General features: G+C 39.6%; 2 protein-coding genes across 13 annotated transcripts in view; one reads left to right on the top strand and one right to left on the bottom strand.

The window, feature by feature from the left end:
• MYO9B (myosin IXB) overlaps positions 1-16,084 on the bottom strand; it is a 44,924-nt gene extending 28,840 nt beyond the window's left edge. For 7 of the 12 annotated variants that reach the window (XM_055710397.1, XM_055710403.1, XM_055710404.1 and 4 more), the window contains exons 1-3: positions 15,947-16,084; positions 13,027-13,108; positions 5,576-6,469 (exon numbers count right to left, since the gene is read on the bottom strand). In XM_055710397.1, the coding sequence (XP_055566372.1) occupies positions 5,576-6,412 (837 nt within the window). In that variant the 5' untranslated portion in view covers positions 6,413-6,469; positions 13,027-13,108; positions 15,947-16,084. Of the gene's footprint in view, positions 1-5,575; positions 6,470-9,621; positions 9,732-13,026; positions 13,109-15,946 lie in introns of all 12 variants that reach the window. The other 5 variants (XM_055710398.1, XM_055710401.1, XM_055710400.1 and 2 more) reach the window with 5 other exon arrangements.
• A 137-nt stretch (positions 16,085-16,221) lies between these two features.
• HAUS8 (HAUS augmin like complex subunit 8) lies at positions 16,222-23,271 on the top strand. Its single transcript, XM_014284230.3, has 10 exons — positions 16,222-16,904; positions 17,002-17,054; positions 17,358-17,436; positions 18,106-18,219; positions 18,722-18,801; positions 19,432-19,488; positions 20,002-20,160; positions 20,941-21,082; positions 22,099-22,240; positions 22,983-23,271. The coding sequence occupies exons 1-10, from the start codon at positions 16,835-16,837 to the stop codon at positions 23,101-23,103; spliced, it is 1,017 nt and encodes a 338-aa protein (XP_014139705.1). The 5' UTR covers positions 16,222-16,834; the 3' UTR covers positions 23,104-23,271.
• Positions 23,272-23,893: the final 622 nt, after the last annotated feature.

The following is a 23,893-nucleotide window of genomic DNA, read 5'->3' as shown; positions in this document are numbered from 1 at the left end:
AAATTCTTAAAAGCTGATCTAATAATACCAGTTTTTAGGAAAGTTTTCATGTATTGAATGGTTTTCTCATACGAGCCTTTAACATTTACAATTTTTTAAAGAGCATTCCAAGTCGCTTAACATTTTGGGTGTGGATTGTTATTTTTTTGGTAACATTTAACTTTAGTCTCTAATCACTGCTACCATATCCTTCAATATACTTTGATGAGTTAACTATGTAAGATGTGACATCCCTGCCTAAAATCAGAAAGGTGCAAAAATTTGAAATGTTAAATATTTCTGTATTTAGCAGTTAGATTTCTTTAACCTACTGTACCTTTATCCTACAAAAAAAAAAAAAAGTATTACAGATAAGAATTAAGCTCCCACATTACCTAGCCACTGCTCTGCACAGAAAGCATCCTTCACAGATACTTCTAGCCAGGCACTCTATATACATAGCTCAAATTCAACTGAAATAGCTCCCTGTTTTGCCTTTGCAGGGAGCCACCCAGGCCTTTATAAAAATCAATTCAGAAGATGTGAGGGGACAGGAGATAATTTCAGCTAAAGAGAAATATTCATTTATATATAGCAAATCCATTTACTGCTTTCCCTTGTGAGTCCATGAGGAGAAATATAAAAAAATGAAAACCTAAAACTAAATCTCTCCAATGCAAGAACACCAGCTAAACAAAAAAGAGGACAAGCCAAAAATAGCAGACCAAGGCCAACAGGAATCAGAGTTGGGATAGCCTATTCCGGGAGCCAGGAAGTCATCCAACCCATCCTCTTACCTTGGAATGTAGGAGGCATAAACTGGAGCCTGCTGCTCAAAACTCCTGCAACAATGACACTTTAAAAGCATTCAGAAAAATGCTAAATTCTCCTTTTATTTACTGTAAAAAGAAAACCCCAAACCACACACACGCTCCTATCATCTATCTCAGGAACACAACTAAAAATCTCACTTAATTCCTTCATAAGAATTACCATATTCTGAAAAAGCTATCAGAGTTTCTATGGCAGAACCATCACTGCACAGACTAATCTTTTAATGTGCCAAATGACATAAAAGACTCAAATTACACACCCTGGAAGAGGAAATGACTGCTTCAGAGTTGAACTCAGTTCAGTAGTGGTCTTCACGCTGCAAAATATCCACTCATCGACACAGAATTGCAGTGTTCCGGAAAATTTTGCAACTCTGCATGCTGTACGTACTGGGGAAGTCCATGCTATCCACATAAGACTGTATAAAGGACAAGGTGATTCTCCCCCCACCCCCCCGCAAGAGATGCATGCAGCAGGGAAAAGCATGCAACAACACACTTCTACCAAAAAAATCTAGTAACATCCAACCAAATGGAAAAAGGAAGTTCCATTCCCCCTCTGATTATGATTCTTAAAACAAACACATGCAGATAATAGCCTCAAAACAACTACTTTCCCTTAAATAGAACAGACTACACCCACTAAATATATATGTAGACTTTTACAGTGAATACAAATGAAGACCAGAGTTGAAATACCATTCAGCTTAAGTCTGTCATATACCAAAACCACAAGCACAATGGGACTGTAATAAAGAAAACAGAGCTGACAGCAAATTGCTTTACTCCGTTTTCCATAGAATGGTAAAGCATTAAATGTTTAATTTCTACAATGAAATGTAACAAGCTTTTTAGTACGCTGAGTTTTAGGAAACCTAATCTCCCCACCCACCTGATTGTGCTGTCAATAGTAATTCATTCATATTTACAACTGCCTTCTGTAGAAGGCCACTTAACGAATACTTCCAATTTCCATTTTATCTGGGCCTTAATTCTTTTCAAAGGATGGTTCAGTGCCATTAAGAAATCTTCAAGAACATATCCAAATGGATATAAGGACTGCTTTTCAAAATAATACATGAAAAAGTTACGACAACTCCAGTATTGCCACATCTGTCTCACCTCTCCTAAGCTTCCATTCCAGAGGGAAATGAACTTTCAGCACACTAAGAAAGTAACTTCTGTAATAAACCCAGGATGCTAAGGGCTACAATTTAACAGACCGAGCCAACAGGAGCTTTGCTGCCAGAAGAGGAAGCTCCAATTCCCTCTTACTATGTCCGTTGCCGGATGCTCCCATCCAATCCTCGCTCAATTTCCTACCATTTCACTAATTAATCAGCTTGAAGAATCTGGTAAGTTAACTTTAGGCTCTAAAATAAGTTTAGAGTCTTAGACTGCACACCATGCATTTTATATCAGAAACATGCATTTTAAGCCATTTCCCTGATGAAAGGAAAATACAAATTTGGAAATTTCTTAGGTGTGTACAGAAAGATTTAATTTTCTTGTTCAAGGCTCTATGAGATAAAGATTTGATTCAGTTCCCAATATGATCAAAATAATAGTTCCCAAATATAAAATCCTTTTTAGGACTTCAACTGTAAGTAAACTGAACTTAAAAGTCAATACAAGAAGGCAAAACTCCAAGTCAGGGAACTATAATTGCTAAATTTAGAAGAGGATGAAAAAGTCAGGAGTATCTTAAAACAAAGCCTATCTTTAACTTCCTACCACTTTTAAAGAAATCTTCACTAGACATGATTTACATTAGCCTGGAGCAACAATTAAAAAGAAAAATAAAACCTGAGAGCAATTCCTACCCAGCTAAGGCAACTGTGTATCTCACGAACTGTTAAAAATCAGCGCAATGCATGCTGAAGCATCACTGCCCCAATGGAAGCAGCCAGCCTTTCAGATTCTTTTTCTCTAGAAAGCTGCAAGCAGTGCCAAATGGCATCAGCAGCAGCAGTGCAAGGTACCTCCACTTATTAGATCCCCAACAAGGAATCTCATAAACGGCTCAGACTCTGGTGCTGAGATTCAGCAACAAGCGTCTGAGGATCAGAAACTAACCCATTACTAGGTTTCCTTTCACTAGTGCATGTGACAGCAACTGTGCTAGTATCGTATTTAATTTTTAACTATGCTGCCACCGTATTATGTATTTCATCAGACAACATCTAAGGTCAAATTCCCTTTCACAGTACAGCTACAACTCCATTCTTCGAAGTCTAGAAATTGTGAACAAGGAGCTCAAATATTGACAACAGTTTATCTGCAAACCACAGATTTGAACAGACATTAGTTGGCTAACACAGAAACAGGATTCAGTAAGACACAGGTTTCCAAGTTAACTCAGTATGAAATGATAAAATTATAAATCCACCTCCATAACACACTAATAGTGCTAGAAGTGCTCACTAACTCCTTGAACTTTTACAAAAGGTCAGCCTATAAACAGGCACATTTTACTTAGGTGTCAGAAAAACAAGAGGTCACTAAAAAGGGGAAGTTCTGAGCCAAAATGCAACCAATTTCTACATCATAAAAGTCAGGGAAACAGACTTCAGTCAAGAGTATATTCTCATCTTTCATGAAGACTCAGAATAAAATTTCAAAATTAAGCAGAACATTCTCAACTAGTTTAGGCACACTACAAAAACCATTCATGCAAAAAATCCCCTTGAAACATCTATTTAAGAAAAATTCCCTTGTACCACTTTAGTTCCCTTAAGTAAAAACCCAAATGAGTCACCACAGTTGGATTTAGAAGTGACCAATGCTAGCAGAAGAGCCTGTTGCCAGTCTAACTTCCACAAAGCAAAGTAAGCTTTCCATGCATTCCTGCCCGAGACCAAGATCTGACTTGGGTATTTTTTAAAGTTACACTTAGTGACTAGAATTGCACAAGAGCATCCATATTGGGAAACATGGAAGCTTCACTGTTGGTTGAATCTACTCTGCTGTAGCCAAAGTAAGATACCTTGATTTTGCTTCTCTATGTTCCGTAGGTATGTAAACCTAACATTGCATCACTTCTGGATGTAAAGTTCTGTGAACAGAGAAGTATAATCCCACTACCATAAGTCAAGTTGTGCCAAAATCACAGGTAGCCCAGTGATTTATTTCAACCTGGACAAATCTTAGCTTCTGCAAGTTTCGAAAAGGTTTCTTTCTCTATTATTAACGGACTTGAAATTATGCTTTTAATACAAATCCCAATATATTCAATTCTGAAAGACATTTTTGGTTTCAGATGTTCCTATATTTTTTACATTTAGTTGGCAAATTTCTTCATCTTTCACAATATTTGGGAGGTCAAGCTTACACTGAATCCATTTGTGACTGTGGAACACCCTCAAAGTAGAGGTTTCTCTGAGAATTTCAGAAAAGAGCCTCACATTTCAGATGAGATGTACTCCAACAGCCATGTTAGAATCTAACTAGCAAGTTTGCAAGCTAAGCTTTCAATTGATCAACAAATTTCTAGCTAGCAAGGCTATTTTCTAAATGCTCAATGGGACATCTGAAGAAGTTGGTTACTTGTGATGACCCAGAAATAGGCAACATCTACCTGTGACACCAGCAAAGTTATTAATTTTGACTACAGGGATATGCGCATTTCTCATGCAATGGACGTACTGCAAGACAAGATTTTACATCTCTACCTGGTTTGACACAGCTGTTACCACATCTGGTAGACTAGGATCTGAAAGAGTTAATTTTATCAAAGACAGAAAGATCAGCTGATCAAACAGTGCTTTCCACAGTGACCCCTTCCTGTTTTCTGTTTAGAACTGCAAACTTGAGCTCCAGCAACCAACAAACCTCAAACAATTTTACTTCTTCTTTCAAGCAACAGAAGGCAAGGCAAAAAAGAACTTGCATACACTCCTCATTCTTTACAGAACAGCTTTCAAATCACACTTATAAATGTAACACGTTTTAAAGCTTAACTTCATTGCTTTTCCACATTTTATCTAAAAGTTTTAAAAAGCTTAATTTTCTTTTTTTAACGAAAGCATTTTACACTTGAGACTATTTAAACCTAAAAACTACAATGGCCATGTTCAAGCTTCTTGCTGTTGCAGATTTTATTATGGGTGACCATTTCATCCATCCAAGCTTTCAGAGTTTTTCCTTTCAGACAACAGAGTCTTAAGTCTAAGGGATCAGTTTAAGTTTGTCCTGCTGTTACCTAATGCAAGATCAGCTGTACCCACTCCTTCTCACGTGTTTAGTTTTGCTTTCTGTTGGAAACACTGCAGTAACTAAAATCTAAAACAGACTCATACTTTCTCCCCAACTAACAATGTTGCTCTCTTCAAAACAATTGTAGAAAGGAAATAACTCCCTCAAAAAGTGAGTTCATAAAAATGCTGCAGAACATGCTTATGCACAAAGGCACAGTTACACTACGCAGTGGAACAATCTTCTTATGAAAACATTTACTTGCAATTTGACTCAAATGCCGTCAAAACTTTAAAACGAAAACACAAGTAACCTCTGTCCCAGAATATTAGCATTTGGTGGTGGAAAGTTAAGTTAAATATAAATTAAAAGCAACAGGAAGTCAACTGAATGGAAGGATGAATTAAGGAAAATCAATTAGAAGCAATCAAGCAACACATTCAAACACCAATGCAGCCCAGTCATATTTAAAGCCTAAACCAAGCAGGTGATTCTCAAAAGTAGTATTCAACAAAAGTTATTTAAGTTATCAAGAAATTTCATGGAAGGCTATTTTAGCACAAATTTACCTCCAGAACTGGTCCAGCTCCTAGAATAGTTCTCTCCACACCACTTGCGTACCCTTTCTGGCTCAGTGCCGTGAGGCAGTGAATTAAGAAGTTTGTGCTTTGAGTTTTCCCAGACCCACTTTCACCTGATATAACTATGCACTGATTAACATGTTTTTTAAGCATTGTGTGATAAGCCACATCAGCAATGGCAAAAATATGAGGCTCCAACTTCCCAAGCTGATGATTCTCATACATCTTGACATATTTAGGATTATAAATGGGCAAGAACTTGAAGGGGTTAATCGCAATCAGAATACTTCCTGCGTAAGTATAAATTTTGTGTTTTAGAAAGCGGCATTTGAGATTCTCTAGGAGTGTTGTCTCTGTTAGGTTGGGGAGATTGCACAAGTCATCAAAGTCCTCCTGATGCCATGGAAGAAAACCCCTTTCAACCAATCGCCGAGCATCCGTCTCCTTGGAAAGTAATTGCATCTGGACATATTTGATGGTCCCATCAGTGTTCCTTTCTTGCAAAAGAAAGTAGTACCCATCCTTTTGTGGATGTTCATCCTGAGCACGACGAGGCCAAAGTAAAACCCTATGAACAGGAGAATCATTTATATCAAGTACCCATTCTTCACCACCTGATTCTTTTACTTCCACAAGCACATAATGTTTTGAGACATCCAAGTTTAAGATATTAATCACATCCTTTATGACATCCGAAGATGTGCTGTCCTTGGTTGCTGTCACTTTGCAGCAGGGAGCACTTTCTGTTGAGAGCTGGGGGTATATGTCAAGATTATAGGCTGCCTTTCCCTGGGAAACTGCACTGTCAGCATCCTTTAAACTCATTCTGTCCCCAAATGGGCTTCAGACTTCTACCCCTGCTTAATATGCAGGGCCCATCATCTGGAAGAAAAAAAAGCAGAAGAAAAAAGAAAAAAAGTGTTAAAAAATATGTGTATAAGAGGTATTAGGGCAAGGTATTTTCTGGAGAAGAGAATAAACATATTGAATTGTCCAATTACTAAAGAACAAATGCACTATTTATGCACATCAGTGATACTATTTCAAACAGTCTGCTCAACCTATCCCATGGAACAGACAGCTGTCACAACCGCCACCTTTTTTTCACTTTTCCTTCTATTTCCATGCCACCCCTTCCTCCCTGTTAGGGCAGCACAAGTATTCATACAGTTGGAAAGCAAACTGAACTGGGATAAATGTCCAAATTGAAACTTCTTTGTTTCCCCAGGTTAGTTTTAACCCAGATAATTTCCATAACCTGGTTCATTGTATGGCTATTCGTCCTCCCACACAAACCCTCCCTTAAAGCTGCACCAGCAACTTGAGGTAAAAATAAGGTTTGATCACTTCTCAAATCAGCAGTGACAGTTTAGAGCAGCCATGAACTATTTCAGAAGGAACAGTGCCCAGGTGTGAGGAAGAAGATGGTTCTAACACTGAGATCCACATGGTTTTTTTGTTTCTCCCAAGTGACCTCTTTCCTTGAAAGGTACAAGACAGGTACACTACCCCACTCAGCTTTAAGGAAAAAGTGCTTATAGCTGACCAGTGCAAACATTGCTGTCAACTCCTCCTAATCACCATAGTGATTTCTTGAACATGCGTAATTTACTCAGAAAACAGACTGCTAAATTCACTTGACTGAACCACATCCTTACTACAGAAAGGTTTGAATGTGCTTTTTATCTTCCATCTTAGGCAGCAAAGTAAAATTAAGTCTTATTGCAACTTGTTTTCAGTTCAGCTACAGGATCCCAAATAACCCACTTAATTCACAAGCCCTTATACCTGTTGCATTAACTCTTTCCTCACTGGATTTCAGGAACCTCATGCATGAGTCTCCCCCAGAAAATAATCATTCTGATTACTTTTTCCTCCTTTCACCCTTGATGCAGGCCAGCAATCCAGCTTCAGCCTAACATCAACCTCACAGAAGTCAATCTCTTCCTTACTGACAAGTTAAAAGCCTCTACATTTAGTAACATTCTGTGCCTTTGCCAGTATTTTTTCTCCCAACTGCAATTCCGTGCAGCCAGATCACGAGGCCTTAGGTTTGCTTACACTGTTTTAGTTCAACAGTTTATCAGCTTACCAATGGATAATACAAGGAGAAGGACAACAAAGTACCCCCTTTTTTAATAGTCTAGACTTCATACCCAGAATACTGGTTCAATTTTTGTTTCAAGAACAAAGTGTTCCAATTATACACTTACATGCCAAATCCATTTTAAAAAAAAGAAAAAAAGAGGCAGAGAAATGCCAATGAAGATGCTTTTTGCCACTAAACAACTGCACAGGAACTTGCATAAGGCCACAGAGAGCAATCATTGCAAATTAACATCAGTACAGTTGGAGGCATTTAGCTGCCACTTCCACTACAACTGACGAATCACTTCACAGAAACACAGGACATAGTTCTGCCTCATGAACAGCCTTCAAGTAGAGAACTGTGCTTTAAGGGAACTCTGCATAATAAGCTTACAGAAGACATTGTTATGCAAGCTGGATCATTTTTAGTGGCTGCTCATCAAAAGTAAGGCTAAGAAGCCACAGGCAGCAAGACAAACCACAGCACATCTCTGATCAAGCTGTATGATCTCTCTGAGAATGTTTTTTCCCACCCATTAAATTCCATTCTTCATTCATTAAGGAGAACTTATTCCAAGCACTTGTCATACAGAACGATGGACCAGTGAGCTCAAAGTGCCCTCTCCATTTCCTGCAATTATCACTGACCAGTAGCTACTGAGTCTGAAGTACCTTTGAAGTAATTATGCAAGTATAAAGCATTCTTAGTTTATAGAAGCCCAAACACCTTAACATACAGTAGAATCTATAGTAGACAGACTGTTGCTCATGGGGAAGATGAATCTGGAGCATAGACAGAAAAAAAAAAGAACAACAGCGACCATTTTCCTCTCAAGTTAGGCAGCCAGTTCAAGGGAGACAGTCTTATGCAGACTTCCTCCCCCCTTTCCCCTTCCCCCTCCCCCCCAGCAATTAGTTTCAGACACACAGTCTGGTATGATAGAGGAAGTCCCCTCAGTAAGCATTTCTGCCAAAACAACACCCTAAGAACATGGCACCAACTTACTGTCCACAAAGAAGAGCTGAAGCTAGGTGCTGACCTCTGACTTCACTAATATACATAACCTCATCTCATGTCGGCTACCAAGATATATCTGGTACATTGCTCAAAACTCCCATAACACACTTTCTAAAGAGGAAACCGGAACCCAAATGGCCTCTACTGATAAAAAAACCTGGCCAATTACAGTAATAACAGCAATGCGATAGCTGGCAGTGTCTGATCAGGTGTATGACTGAAGATGACAGATTTCTGACAAAGCAACACAATTATGCAGTTGTCATACAACCTGATGGAAGTTCAAGCAAGCATCCATTGCTTTAAAGGAATGATTTGGAAGATAATTTGCAGTAGAAAGAACTTCCTGAAACACAGTTTCAATGTACAGTCACATCACCAGTAAACAGAAAGACAGCATAACTGCCCCATTTTAACTAGATATGCAATTCAGATACTACTTGCTTACCTTCAGCAGCACTGAGCTTTAAGACTGCTCTTTCACACAAGAACTTAAACCAGATATGCTACTTGGCATCATTTAATACTGATCATAAGGCTTTAAGGAGAAAAAACATTTCTAAAAGTCACTTAAGGAGGAGTAGCACCCCATTACTGTTAATTCCTTTTAACCAATTCTACTTTTGTTATCTACAGTTTATTTACCTGACAATGCCCTAAATGAGTCCCAGAAGAACTACCATGATGCTTAAATTCTTCTATCTGACAATCAGAATGTGACTATCTAGTCATTACTAACAGAGAGGTTTGAGGGAAAACCTGCTGGTCTCCAACTACTTGTGATTTTCTTAGAACGGATATAAAATTTATTTCATGATGCTGCTGTAGAAGAGACAGACCTCTAACTTCATACTGAACAGTATTTCAAGTCACAACTTAGAACACAAAGGCAAAAGAACATATACTGAACAGGTTATAAGTCAGTTACCTAATGAGTCCCAGTATTCAACTAAGAACAGGGTATCACCAAGCAACTAGAGGTTTAGATTCTAGTGAAGTTGGATTCCTGGCATCAAAGTAAACATTTTCACAATGGTTCTAAAAGAAAGAAAAGAGTTACTGATAAAGAATGTATCACAGAGAGACTGAGAAGGGAAGTAGTCAGAAAGCTGTATCAAATACATAGTTCAGTAGTATAGGAGCAAGAAAATAAATGCTAAACAAATTTCAACTAAGTTTACGAATATCTAATGTCAGATTTACCCAAGAAACAATCCATACCAGAGGGATGGAATGGAAGCTATTCTGAAATAGACTTGCAAACCATAGCGACTAATCATTTAAACATGGTATTCAATAATAACACCACCAGCATGACAGTGAATGTAACTCCCAGTTAAACATCAAACAAGTATTTAGTTAGGCGGCCATATTACCCTTGTACTCAGAAGGTGTGTGACCAATACTGCATATAGAAGATATCTGAAATTCAATTAAGAAGCTGAGATAAGAACAGTGATGACAACAACAACAAAAAAATCTTTTAGAAAATACCCCCTTACAGCAAAATACTCTCGAAGCTTTGTCTATCAGAAACACACAGAGGATACAGGTATCAGTTTATGTCCTTGCATGGGGAACTACAGTTTGGTAACAATCACCGGTCTGGAGGACAAAGCTATAACACAAGCCAGGGGCTGGAATTCGAAGCCAGGCAAACTCAGGCTAACATACGACCTAAGTGTCACCAGAAGGCTACTCTACACTGCAAAAAAACTTAACTGACACTACCAATGAGACCTGATTGCTGAAGTTCCTTTTAGAAAATCAGCCAGCCCCCAGGTTTTTTACCCTCTCATTTATGTCAAAAGTGCTCCAAACAGATGATTACAATGATTCCTTCTAATTTTATGATCTCTAATTATTCAGATTTTTTTTAAGCAATTGGAAGAATTATTCAATGTAATTTGGCTCATCAAGGAAGCACAGGCCTGAATTCAGGTGCAGAGAATATTGGAAGGAGAAATAAGAGTAGAAGGTAATAGTGCAGCCATTCTGGTCAGCATGCAAAACAGCAAACACAGGGAAACAGCAGCCGCTGTTGAGTTTGTCCTGTAGATTGAAATTCTGCAAAGTTACCCCAATTTCTTTCAATATCCTTTCTTATAAAAACCACCTTTCCAATACATGGGAAAAAACAAAGCTGTGTGTTAGAGAATTTAGTAAGTGGGAGGCAGAAACTGGCACTAGGTGCATATCAACTAATTTTAGACTTCACATTCAGGCTCCTTCCTATTCTCCTTAAAATGTTTTACTTTTCACAGGTTTTTTGTAGCACAAGTATACATCTTCACAGCACTTCAAATTTGCTAAGGACAGTCACCAGCATTTCAAAACACAGCAAAGCATTATCTTTCACCATTGTCCTATTTTACAGATACAAACACAAAGTTAGGCAAGTGGGGCAAGACAAGTCAAAAGAGAAATGCAAAGTTTTTGATTCTAGCATTTTATTCACAACATTATAGACAGCATTAATTCTGTAGGATGAGTGAGGCAACAGCTGCGTGGGATTAGTGTGTTAAAGGATACAGTGATGTATGATTCGCACTCTTTAGACAGTGGTTTCATTGTGCCAGTATAACATACACAATTTAATGGTACTTATTTCCAGTGAGATTGAAGATAAGTAAATCTGAAATAGTGCTAGACAAATTTAAATGTAAGGTACCAGTCACAGGCCATCTTTACTCTCAATTGCTTTAGAAGGATAATTCCAACAGGTCTAGAAAAACAGACGCAAGTCTACCCAACCCAAAATACCTCTTCAGGATTTTGTTATTTTCTGCTCCCCTATCCTTTGAAAGTCTTACACACAGTTTATTTGTTAATAGCACTAATATAACAAGCTTTTAAGGCACCAGTCTAAGGCCATAATTATTTTTATATTACCTATCAGTTAGTACTTCCATTTGCTTATAAAAAAAATAAAACCCCACTGAGCTTACCAAACAATAATCTAGATGAACATGGGGCTGTACTACTTCGTCCATCACTGGAGGACTGATTATATTTGCCACTTAAATCACTGAGTAGGGCAACACTTCAGCTGACTACTTCAACACTTTGTAGAAGAAATGCAGTAGGCTACATAACTTATCATCAATGTGTAATTTCACTTTTTGCTCAATGTTAATAGAAAAAGAAACCCAAAAATTCCAATTCTGTATGGTAATTTTGATGGTATTTTCTAAGCATTTTCGAGTCTTCATTAAGCCAATTAGGTTTTTTTAATATGCATTAAAGCCAATATTGTTCACTTAATAACACAGTAAAATTCTACAAGAGAACTTTGCCTCAATCAGTGAAGGGTATCTGTTTAGTTTAAATAAGGCATAATTTGAAGCCACATATTTAGTCAATGAATCACAGTGAAGCTAAAAAGGGAAAGCTACTATTACAGCAAAATCGTTGAGGATGAACTTTATAATATTCCAGTTCTTCATATTTTCATGTGCATTTCCAGTGCAGCATTCCTCAAATGGAAAAATTCAAGCTTCTCACATTGTTCATCAAGTAATTTTCAACACAAAAGTAGAAATCTATGAGTACTTGACCCCTAATATTCTTGAATACCTAAATCGCCAAAGACCACTGCCAAAAGAGACCCCTCTGATCAAATTGAGAACATATAGCAATTTAGAAAATATTCAGCTACTACTTACCCTTGATTTCCAAAGCAAGCAGTTTCCAGCAAAACAGACTACAGAGACACCCTAAGGGTTCCGCAATTAACTGTGCATTACAGGTAAGGCAAAGGACTCAACCCTGGATATATAGTTGCTGTTAGTTGAGCATAATTGCTTTTAATTTTTTTCCCAGTACTCCAGACATTTGTAGATTACCTGAATATTGCTAGCATTCTAGTAACACAATATTTTTCTTGGTCATAAAAAATTCTGCTGGAGTAAACAACCTTAGATCCTTGATTTTCTTTAACTAAAAGCTCTCTGCTTTTTCTACTCCAAAAGGAGTAGTTCTGAATGGAGCATGTAAATTTACAACATGTTTGTTACTACTCTTTGTAACCAACCCTGACAGAGATGCTACTGCCACAGACTGCCTAACAAAGGAGAAGCTAGACTGCAATGCAAGTAATGCAACACAATACAGGAAAAAGCCAAAGAAATTACCTTCATTACAGCAGTTCCTCCTTGGTTATTTTCTCCCTACTCCTTATAGCCCTTGAGACCCTACCCTGATCCCAATCTACAGTCCCAAACCACCTCAGATGCAGACCTCTACTTCCTCTTAATGTTAATTTAACCTCAAGACAAGGATACCTTATCAGACTTACAGCGACACTAAAGGTCTATAACATGATATTTATTACCTTACAAAATGCATGAGGTCAGTTACAGATGTACACTTGAGTATGATTCAGAGGAAATGAAAATGTGGTCCTGTTGAGAACACTAGGAATGAAGACAAAACAACAGAGAGTGTTAGAGGCAAAGAATATAAGCAAAAGTATGGTAGAGACTATTCTACCACTTTTTGCAGTTTTCTTAAAGTTTATCCTTAATAGCATTACAGCTGTCAGCAAAGGAAGTAAAAATTTCACTGGTCTAATGCTGCGTTTACACTGATAAGAAATTTTCTTACAAAACTTCAGGTTGGATTTTTATGTGAATTAGAAGAAAAATAAAGGGGATCATCAGCAGAATGTATGTATTTAGAAAATACCTTTACACCCACTTTTAAACATTGTTGGTCTTTAAAGGAAGAGCACATTTTTCTAAGATCTGCATTGAGTTTCACTTGGTGATCAGATACAAAGAACACAATAAAGCCTATATAAAAGCTATTCTGTAAGCCATGCAAGTCACTTGATACATCAAGAAAACATGATATACTAGAGACAAAACCTCTGAATTTCCATTTCCTGAAATAAAGACACTCCTAGTCTCTTCAGAAGGCAGACCATCTATTAAAATAGATATTTATCAAAAAAAAAAAATCCTTAACAGCATCTCAGGCTTCACTTCCCCTAGATATTTGAATAAGTAGGTCTCGCTTCTTAGCAATGTGATTAATAAACACCTTCAGCCTTCAAAAATTCAAAAAAACCCCACAAACTTTTTGTTGAATCATAATTTTCCACTCTTTTCCTTGACTGTTAAGATAGCTAATGCTGTTGCATCTTTTAGGAATTTTTCCTTTTTAAATGCCTAAGATATGTGAATCATGGCATTTGACCATCTAGGAAAGGCCATATTTAGCTTAAGTAATACAGAACTGAGTCAAACAGTTATTCATACACAGGATTATTCAAGACGTCTAACATTTGAATCAATTTTTGTCAGAAAACTCTGTACAAAGCACTACTTTCTAGGTGAACCTCATTTAAAGTTTTCATCAGCTGCATTTACTCTTCCTAAATTATTCAGTTCTATAAGCGTTTTAGGTTCCACAGAAAAACACAAACCTATGAGTCTTCCCGCTCCAATGAAACTATCCATTTGCACAGACAGCTGCCCTGTCACTGCAGAAACTACAATGTTCAACTACTGAGAAAGCTTTTTGTTGAGACAAATGCTCAAGCAGGGCAAAAAACCCCTCACTACCAAACAACACAAACCATGCAATTCTACAAAACAGTTTCATCACAATACTGCAGTAACTCTTGGGGGGGTTATGCTAATAGGTAAACACTAACGATTAAGGAAATGGCCTTAAATGCATCATCCTGAAAAGTACAACCTTACTCAACTTTAAACGTAGAGCGGGTAAAGAAACTCATTAGCTCAAAGACAAAAATAATCAAGCTAACTAAAAAGAGACACAATAAATCTTAATGCTAACATAAATATACATATGCATTAGAAGTTTATCCTACATTAAATGGATTTGTTCCTGACAAGGTTCTGAGTTAAAGACACCAAAGATTTACTAAAACTTGATGGGTGTAACACTAATACACTAAACCAGAATGCAGGGTTGCCTCACGCTTACTTTAGAGCAAGTACTTCAGTCAGGTATTCCAGCTAACAGACCTGAAATCAGAAAGCTTCTAATTACCCATGACAAACTCTTTATTTGCAAACAGCTAGGTAGACAAACCGATACTGATCCACCTCTAGGAGTAACGTGGGAGGATGTTGATGACATCTTTGAAAGGCTAATTGCATTTGCCAGAAGCCTGAGATCATCTCCAGCCCTCTGCCACACCACCACCCATTTCCAGAAGATGAAATCAAAGAATACTGAACTCATTTGCATCCAAAGTACTTCTCACTTTTCACCAACAGGACTTGCAAATAAAGCTGGGTAAGAATTTTGTCAAAATACTTACAGAATAATAGAAAACAAGGTTGCGAAGTCTTCTTACTTTAAATGACATGTACCTATATCAACTGCATGGTAACAATAGTCACTGATCAGGACAACACTGCTACTTTTAGTCTACAAACACACACACAAAAAGCTTGCAGAGGTTTTACTTTCCAGAGACTGCAAACTCAAACTTACCAAAAAGACACAGCACTACCAACTTACAAACAGCTAAAGGCATCTATCAACTAGACGACAGTCACCATCATAAAGCATGACCTCAACACAGCAGCAGCAGTATTAGTACTGTCAAGAGCTGCCCAAAAAACAGAAAGGAAAAGAACCCGGAGAATTTTAACGAATTGCTTGAAAGATGCTGAGATATTTGTACAAAAGTTTACAGGCTGTTCCTAAGGAGAGTTAGGGATATCATGTGAAAAAGCAGGACACTGAGGGGGTGAAAAAATCAAATCAGTAAGCATGAGATGAAAGTTAACATCGAGGGCAAGATGCTCCTGCACATCGCCTGAGAGCCGGGCGGTACAGGTGGGAGGTGAGGCACGCTCCTTCCCTTCGGGAATGTCCAGCTCTTGGGGCACATCAGCTACAGACCGGGCCGGCAGCCACACATCGACCATCCCGCCCGTGACAAGCCCACGCAGACGCCCCAGAGCCGGGCACGCCACAGCTCCAGCCCGCGGCCCCGAGCAGCCCACCGCCCCCACGGGTGCCCCCGGGGAACGGCTGCCGGCCCCCGGCCTCCTAAGGAAAGCGGCGGAGCCCCACAGCTCCCGCCCGCCAGACCGCACCCCCGCCCCCCCCGCCAGCGCGCCGCCACGCCGGCCCCTAGGGTCGGTGGGCAGTGCCGTTCCGGCTCGGTGTGAGAGCCGGTCCCTCCGAGGCGCCACCAACCACCTCCGCAGAGCTCAGCAACACCCTAGAGAAAGGGGACAAAGGAAACAAGGAGAGCGGACGCTCACCGAGGGGCGCAGGGCCGCGCTTTGCCGCCGGTTACCTCAGCCAGTGGGTGAAGCGCTGGCGACCAGCCCCGCCGCCCGCCACAGGCCCCGCGCGCCACTTCCGGGTGGGGGGAGGCAGGGCGGCGCCCATTCAGCGCCGCGGGCGCACTACGCATGCGTCCCAGCCGCGGCGGCGCGCAGGGGCGGGAGGCGCGAAGCGTCGCCCGGGGGCGTTGCGGCTGGTTCTCGGCTTAGCCCGGCCGCCTCGCCCCCGCCTGCGGTTCCCAAGACGGCTGGGGAACGGGTGCTTGTCGGGAGCCAGGTGTTTTCTGAGGCAGGGCCCTGCGGCGAGAAGCAGGAGTGGGTGGATTCCTGTCAAAACCAAAGAACTCCAGTGCCGTCCTCGGCTGGAAGCGTCGCCTCTCAGCTCTGTGAGGGCTTCCGCTAAGGGCGAGGCGGCGGTGCGGGTGTTCGCCGCCCCGCTCCCTGGCGTTGCGTCCTTGAGGTTCACTGGCTGAAACCGCGGAGAATGGCCGCCTCCCACCAGAGGCCTGGGGAAGGAAGAGCGTTTGGTGCCAGTCATGCCGCAGGCGTTGCCAGGCTCTCATTTCTTGCTTTACCCTAGCGCTGAGGGGAGCGCGGCAGTCCTTTGCGGGCGCAGTCCGGGTGGGAGGCATCGCCCTTGGGGAGGGTCCCCCGCCCGCGCCGTCAGTGCCTGCCTGCGGATGTACCGGCGGCGACGGTTTGTTTCATCCCTCCGCGCCGCCAGGGGGCGCGCAGCCTCCTCTGCCCCTGTAGCGTCTGCGCGGCGGTTCGAAAGGGACGGCGGCTGAGGCGGCAAGAGGCTGAGTGGGGAGCGGCTCCGCGCCCGTCTCTTCGTTCGGTGTTATCTCCGGCTGTCTTTGCAGTATGTCCTCAAAGGAGAGAGACTCCAGCGGTACGGCGGCAGGCGGAGAAGCGTCTAAGAAAAAGCAGAAAGGTAGTGGCGGGGTGAGGTGGGGGCCGCGCGGGCTGGGGCGCGGCGGCGGGCCCGCCTGAGCTCCCTGCCCGAGCTCCCTGCCCTCCTTCTTCCTCAGGACAAGTCGTGAAGTCGCGCTACCTGCAGTACGATAAGAAAGTCGACAAGAAGGTACTTGGACGCCTCGCTGCCGAGCTCAGGCGTCGCTCAGCGAAGTATAGGAATGGTGTGAGGGGCGGCTCGGGGGTGCGGCGGCGAGGCCTTAGAAAAAATTACTTCACTGGGGTTATGAAGGAGTTGTGGTGTGTCACTAGGTGCAGACTGCGGGGGGAACTGGGGGCTGTACTCGGGTGGCTCGCAGAGCGCCAAGACTGCCAGGGATTGTGTTCACTTCTTGTCAGCACTCAGGTTGGCGGTAAGATATATTGTGGTCATGGTTGCTGCTTATGTTCAGTCTTTTTTCTCGATTGTCAGGATATTTCGAGGTCTCCTGTGAAACGATCTGCAACTAAACCAAGATCAGTTGTTCGTCAGAAATGTGAAACTTCTGCTGGTGGGTTTTACCAAAGTTTAAAAGTTGTTCTGTGAATTTGTATTTCCAACCTGTGGAACTCTTCAACAACATTTTAGAGTAGTTAAGATATTACATTTTATATTATTTGCATCACTACCAATTATTATCTGTAAAAAAAGGGAATTAGGATACTTGATTTGGGACTAACAGGTGTAAACTCAAGTGCATCAAACTCTTGTCTGGATCTGGAACTGAATAATCGGATTGTCTAAAATAAGTGTATCTCTTGCCTTCTGTGCAAGGCTTTGAACTCTTTTACTATGCCCTCACCATTGGTCTACATCTTTTACTTTTTTAATAAACCCAGTGTAAATGACTCAAAATCCCTGTCTGCAAAGCATTCCCTTTTTATTTCTTTTGCAAGAATTGCAGAAGAATTTTCTGATAGGACCTTGACTTGAAAATGCTGAGGAAATAACATTATTCCCTTTTCCACCTGAGTGTTGTTCAACTGTGATGTAGTTCAGAATGATTTCCTCTTTAACACCTTATCTCTAGTCAAGTTAGAGAGTACACAAATCATGGGTATAAAGTAAATGTGTAAAGGTTTGTGTAAGATTGCCACATATTAGTGAAAGCATATGTAATTGTAAACTTGTGCAAAATCTGTTCTGATTCTTTTATTTTGATAACAGCTTCTTTCTGTAGGTGGTACCGCTAGCTCATTTAATCAAAGTAGTTTTGGGAACGGTAGCTTGCAGTCCACCTTACTAGGTGAAGATAAAAGTAATCGACCAGACCTTGATCTTTCAGCTATTAACCGTAAGCTTCTGTTCATACTCTGTTTCTTCTTTTATTTTTAAAGTATGTAACTTGATGATATGTAACCCTTGTATTCATCTATATTCACAAAAGGATTTTACTAAATTGAGTGTTATTTCAAGTGTCTTTAAGCAGAGATATTAAGACCTTTGGGGTTTAAATTAACCTCTTGTTTTTTAGTATGTTTTGGGTGCTCTGTTCTTTTTGTTTAAGATCAAATATTAAAGTACTCTCAAGTCTTTGAGACCCCGTAACAGATGGGTGTTAGATTACAGCTCTTCTGAAAATTGTATCACACCTATCTGTAACTGTCACTTAAAGTTAAATGCTCATGTGATCCACATCTTCTTGTGAGTGTAATCAGAGCTAGAAAGAGAGCACAACTCTTCTTTACTGGTAGACATGATAATTTTGAAATTTGCCTTTGAAGAGCCTGATGGTATATTGACACACCCTATATACCTTGGTAGAAGGGAGCAATAACTTTTCTGTTGTCGTACAGCTAAGCCTGTCTGTGAAAAGACTTGTGGCTCAGAATCTTCTTACAAGAAAAATGAAAGAACAGATAAAAAAAAAGCAGTGGTAAGTCTCATTGCTTTCATTTGTTATGCATATTTATTTTGAAATGTGTGAAATGAAGATTTGCTGTTTTCTTTAATCTTGGTAACAGCTTTGAGGTCCTGGGATGATCTAAAGCCTCCTGACTGAAATCTGTGCTACTGTTGTCAATGTTTGTTTTGTTTATCAGCCCTCTCAACACTGACTAAAGCTTTACTTTTGTTTCTTGTGGTAGAGAATCTGCTCCAACTGTAGGATCTCCTCGAGTGGGTTCTTTTTGTATTCCTGTCCATACTTTTTTATTATATCACGTTATCTTTAAATATTTGCTGATGTTTTTGCTCAGAAAGCTAACATTGATTTAACCCAATTTGAAATGCCTTATTTAGGGATCTTGTTTAATGTAGCACTGAAATGTCAAGTTCTCTATCAGTATTATGAAAATCTGCTGAAAATGCTGTAAAACTGGTGGAACAAAGAGGTATATTTAATTAACATGCATTGTTTAAAACCCCAAACTTTTTTCATCGAGCTGAGAGTTTCTGGTAGTTCTGGACACAACTTGGATTTTCAGTAATTTATTTGAACATTGGGAAAACAATTGTTTTAATATCCAAATTGATGTGGAATATTCTTTTCTTTCCTTTTCTGAAGGATCTGACAGAAGAGCTGGAATCTCAGACGCTGCTTTTGACTTACCTAAGAGTAAAGGTGGGAGTCAGTCAAGTATTTGGTGTTTCAGATAGAAGAACTTGATATTGAGGAATTGTTTAATCTGTTGTCTATGCTTTCTGATCTGTAAAAGTTAATGTTTTATGACTTCATGTGTTTATGGTTGTGGAACTGTAGGACTTGGTTTGAAGACTCTTGGAGCAAATTCAGTGCCAGTTTATTAAACTGGTGTTGGTTCTTCATGCAGTAGGGGTATGCAGAAGTTCTGGGAAAACTGTGAGTGTGTTTGTAGTTCAAGGTTGTAGAAGTGACTTAGTTCACTCAGTGCTCTAAAAATATGTTAATACTTCTTGTAAAGTAAAAATAAGCAGAGGTGGGGGAAGAAGCAGGGAGGGCCTTAACTGTGATGTACTGTGCTTATTGCATGAGGTCTCAGATTCATTAATTGAAGCTCTTTGACCTGGTTTGAAGCTTACATTTGTTTATTCAGAATATGTTAATTACTTAGAAGTAGCATTACTTCAGTTGTGAGTATTTTTTTGGATGTCATAGGCTGGAAAAAATCTTGCCAAGCTGGAGAAAGAAATGGAAGAAAACTTGTTGAAGTTGCATGAAGAAAAGGAAAGACAACAAGAGAAGCTCTTCAAATTAAAGCGTGAAATTTTACTTAAAGAGAGAGAGCGGAAACTTGATGATGCATTAGACAAACAGGTAGACTTTATTACAATTTATGCTTCTATATTCAAACAAGCTCACTTAGGTGGTGTGGCATTTAATGTGCTCTAGTAACCTAAGCAAATGCCTTTGTCACTTTTTTGTTGTCTCTTTCAATTAGGCAGGAAGGAGAAGTTAGAGCTATTGAGCAAGGGGCAGCAATTGCGCACTGGTTGCCAGAGCAGTTTGTAGTTGATGCACAGGAGATGCAAGTATCTTAAGGCATGTGAACATCCTGCAGTTATGGAATTAGTTACAGCTAGGGCTGAGATGCTAAATGTTAGATGAGAAGTGAACGTGTTCTGTTCTTTGTCTTATGTGTTAGAGAGCAATAGTTTGGGCCTGGTTGTAAGAAGGCATGTTCCTAATGAATAATTAATTTTTGAATACTTAAATTTTCAAAACTGAACCTCTGTTTGCTTTTAACAAATATGCATTGAAAAAATTAAACAAGACTTTTGTCTTTTGGAGAATACATTGTTAACTGCAGTCAAAGTATTAAATATAAAACACTTTGCAAGCTATGTTACTAATACCTCTGAGCTACAGTAACAAGGAAACTGGTATTGACCTAGGCATTTTGAAGTGGTAAAGGAAAATCTATTAAACAGCACGGTGGGAGTATAATCCCACAAATTTATTCAATTCCTCTGTCAATGAGTGTTTCAAAGTGGTATTTGGGGTTTTTAATAAATTATTTTTCTGTATTGGGCCAGGTCTGTAGTAACAAAATGGCTGCTTTTGAATAAATGTCGATTCATCATGTGTCTTTTTCAGCTGGAGGTACTTCCACGCCTTATTCCTGTTTGTGAACAGTTTAAACAGCAATATAAAAGCTTTGCAGTTTCCCTGGATGCCACTAGACATGAATTGCCCATAAAGAATATTCACATAGAAGGAGATATGATAACATACCTTGGTATGAAAATTTGATTCATCAAACTTAGGTTCAGAAATAGTGGGGTTTTGGTATGGTAAAATACTTAACATTGTTATTGCTAGGTCTGTCTGTGGCCTGGAGGAATTTTGTGTGCTCTTAGAGCTTGTGTGGACATTGGCCTGCAACATTAGTCACATGTTTTGCTATGAATAATTCTTGTCTGTTTAACCACTAAACTGCGCTTAAACAAGGTTTTTATCTTGCAGCAGGAAAAAAATTAACTTTCTAAGCTAGGGCAGTCTTCATATAGACTTTCTTTAGCGAGTTTCTTTATCTGTTAACTGTATTCATGGCATTCCTCCTCCTTCCTTGTTTCTAATGGGTAAGCACGTTGTAGAAATGCTGTGATCTCATTTCTGTGTTTGAGAGATAGTCACGTGGGTAAACTTGCTCATGTTTCTTGTAGAACTGGAGCTTAAATATATTGTGTGTTGTCTTGAATTGGAGAATGTTTAATAAATTAGTACATGTGTTTTGTACTGAAGTGTGGAAGTTATGTTTTTAAACTGCTGTTCTGCAAGAAACAAGATTCTTAAACTGTTTACAGTAATCTTGCTTACACTTTAAAGCAAATGGAAAAGGTTTATTGAAGAATTTAGGAGGAATAGATACCTATCTTTGGTTTGTGAATGCTGAAGGAAAGGACTGGATAAACTTGATGTTGGGGGTACATGCCAATAGCAATATATGTAGCTGGTCAGGGAATTTTGGATGTTTAAAACTTGGGGTTTTTCTCTTGCATTTGTCTTGTAAAAATCTTTGTACTTGAAATGAGAGCTTGATTAGCAGTTTTAATAGCCTGTTACTGATGCTAGTCCCAATAGCTGAAAATAATGTGGCTTTCAGTTTTCTCATGGTGTGCTTGTGAAAGCTGAACAGTAGTTTTCCATCATCTAGTTCAGCTGTCTCTGTTGTTACTCCAGCTATTAAGTAATCATGTATTAAGTGATACCAGTGCATGCATTTCTGTATAATATCTTTAACATATATTGTAGATGAACTGCAAAAGCAGTTAACTATCACACAGGAGCTTCTGACAGAAATTATGCCAAGCAACTCGGAAGAAAGTGCAAAAACATGTGGTGTACTGAAAGAGCTTAAGGAAGTGTCTCAGAAACTGGATAAAGAGCTTCAAAGGTATTTACAAATCAGGTGAAAAGACTCATTGGCTAAATTCTCAGAGGAAAATCTACAGATCTCACCCAAATACACCCAGAACATAAATTGGAGGAGGCTTAATTGATGGAATAGTAGCACTAAGTTTAATTCTTTTTTTGTAGTAGACTTCTTTATTTCTGTCCCTACCCTACCTACAGCCAAACTAAAGATGTTTGGGTTATTTTGCCTGTGTATTCTAAGGGAATTACTTTAGTGTGCCGTTCTCTGACAGATTACTTGAGAATTTCAGTGAGCAAGAATAGCCCTGGCAAATATATAGGGGAGTGAACTCCAGGAGACAGGAAAGTAAGGTGGAAGCACTATGTCTTGAATAATAACCATGCAAATATATCATCCTTTAGCAGGCACAAGGAGCACAGAACAGTGTGGGGTTTTGTTCCTTAAATATTGTGTCAACAAATACAAAATATCACTGAGAGCATGAGGAAGAGATAAAGCATGATAAATTTCCTTCCTCCATTTCCCTAGAAGAGATTACAGCTAAAATCTTTGAAAATTGATAGTCTGTAAAGCTATGTGTCTCCCGTTCCGGCAAACTCCCCCTCCTATCCTACAAATTCTGGCCGTTTGGGAAGAAAATCCACATTTTAGTGTTTTGTGGTAGGAGGATGATATGAATGTCCAGGCATATAGCCTTTGGGCTTAACCAGAAGTTACTGTCCTCCAGAGCAACTGATTTAGCTTGCTTCATTTGTTCTAGGAGCTTCACACAAGTGGAGAACCTGTCGTTTGAAGTTAGTAAAGAAGTTTCTCTGCATAACCAAAGCATATGTGAAGAAAATCATGGACTAGATGTTGTGAAACGCTGGTACTTCAACTAAGTTTGTGTATTGTTTGCTGACGGGTGGGTACTAAATCAATGCCAGCAGAGTTTTTATCTTTTTAGTTCTTGTATGAACATATGAGTTGTCCAAATTTGCAGTTATACCAGCATATGAAACCAGCAGCGTATGTACTTACTAACAGAATAAACGGAGTTTTGTTCTGCATGCTGTCCAGTAAGGAGACATCTTTTTTTAACATGAATTTCTGTGACACCTTTCTCATCACTTTCTGCCTTGACAAGACTGAAAGATAAATAATAAGTGGTATTATTAAGAATAAATAGGTCATATTTGCTAATCTTCTTGGTTTACTTTCTTGCACCTGGATCCAAGTGTACTGATTTGCATCTCTTTCCAAAGTAGTTTTTCTAAAATGGAACAGAATGTAGATGTGGAATTGTGTATGTGGTATGGTGCATTTGCTGATCTCATCAGGAGGATCTGTAGAAATGTACAGCATGATCATTGGTCACTCAGTGAACATCTTCTGGAGGAACTCTTAATTGTCCCTGATTTCTGGATTTGCTGAGAGGAAAACTTATGCGGGCAGCAAGTACCGAGGCTGATGCTTGGAAGCAGCCTGGTTGCTTGTAACTAGAAGTGAAGAGTTTGGGTAACCTGTTGCCTGATTGTCTTGGAAACAAATTATTAAAACCATAAATGCCTTTGTATTAACTTGACGCCTTCTCTTTTAAGAATTCTTTTTTATTTTTAATAATAAAGACTATTTTCCACTGCTATAGCAATAGCCTTCATGTTTGAACATCTTCACTGGTACCCTGCGGAA

Source organism: Falco cherrug, chromosome 4, assembly GCF_023634085.1.
Source record: "Falco cherrug isolate bFalChe1 chromosome 4, bFalChe1.pri, whole genome shotgun sequence".
NCBI classification, from domain to species: Eukaryota; Metazoa; Chordata; class Aves; order Falconiformes; family Falconidae; genus Falco; species Falco cherrug.
The sequence above is the reverse complement of the archived record's forward strand: the minus strand, read 5'-3'. Positions and strand labels throughout refer to the sequence as shown.

Excerpts from the sequence above, each read along its gene's own strand:
- HAUS8 (XM_014284230.3), top strand. The coding sequence starts at position 16,835 with ATGTCCTCAAAGGAGAGAGACTCCAGCGGTACGGCGGCAGGCGGAGAA. Across the intron at positions 17,437-18,105 it reads GAAATGTGAAACTTCTGCTG|GTGGTACCGCTAGCTCATTT; the intron begins GTGGGTTTTACC and ends TTCTTTCTGTAG. Across the intron at positions 22,241-22,982 it reads CTGGATAAAGAGCTTCAAAG|GAGCTTCACACAAGTGGAGA; the intron begins GTATTTACAAAT and ends CATTTGTTCTAG.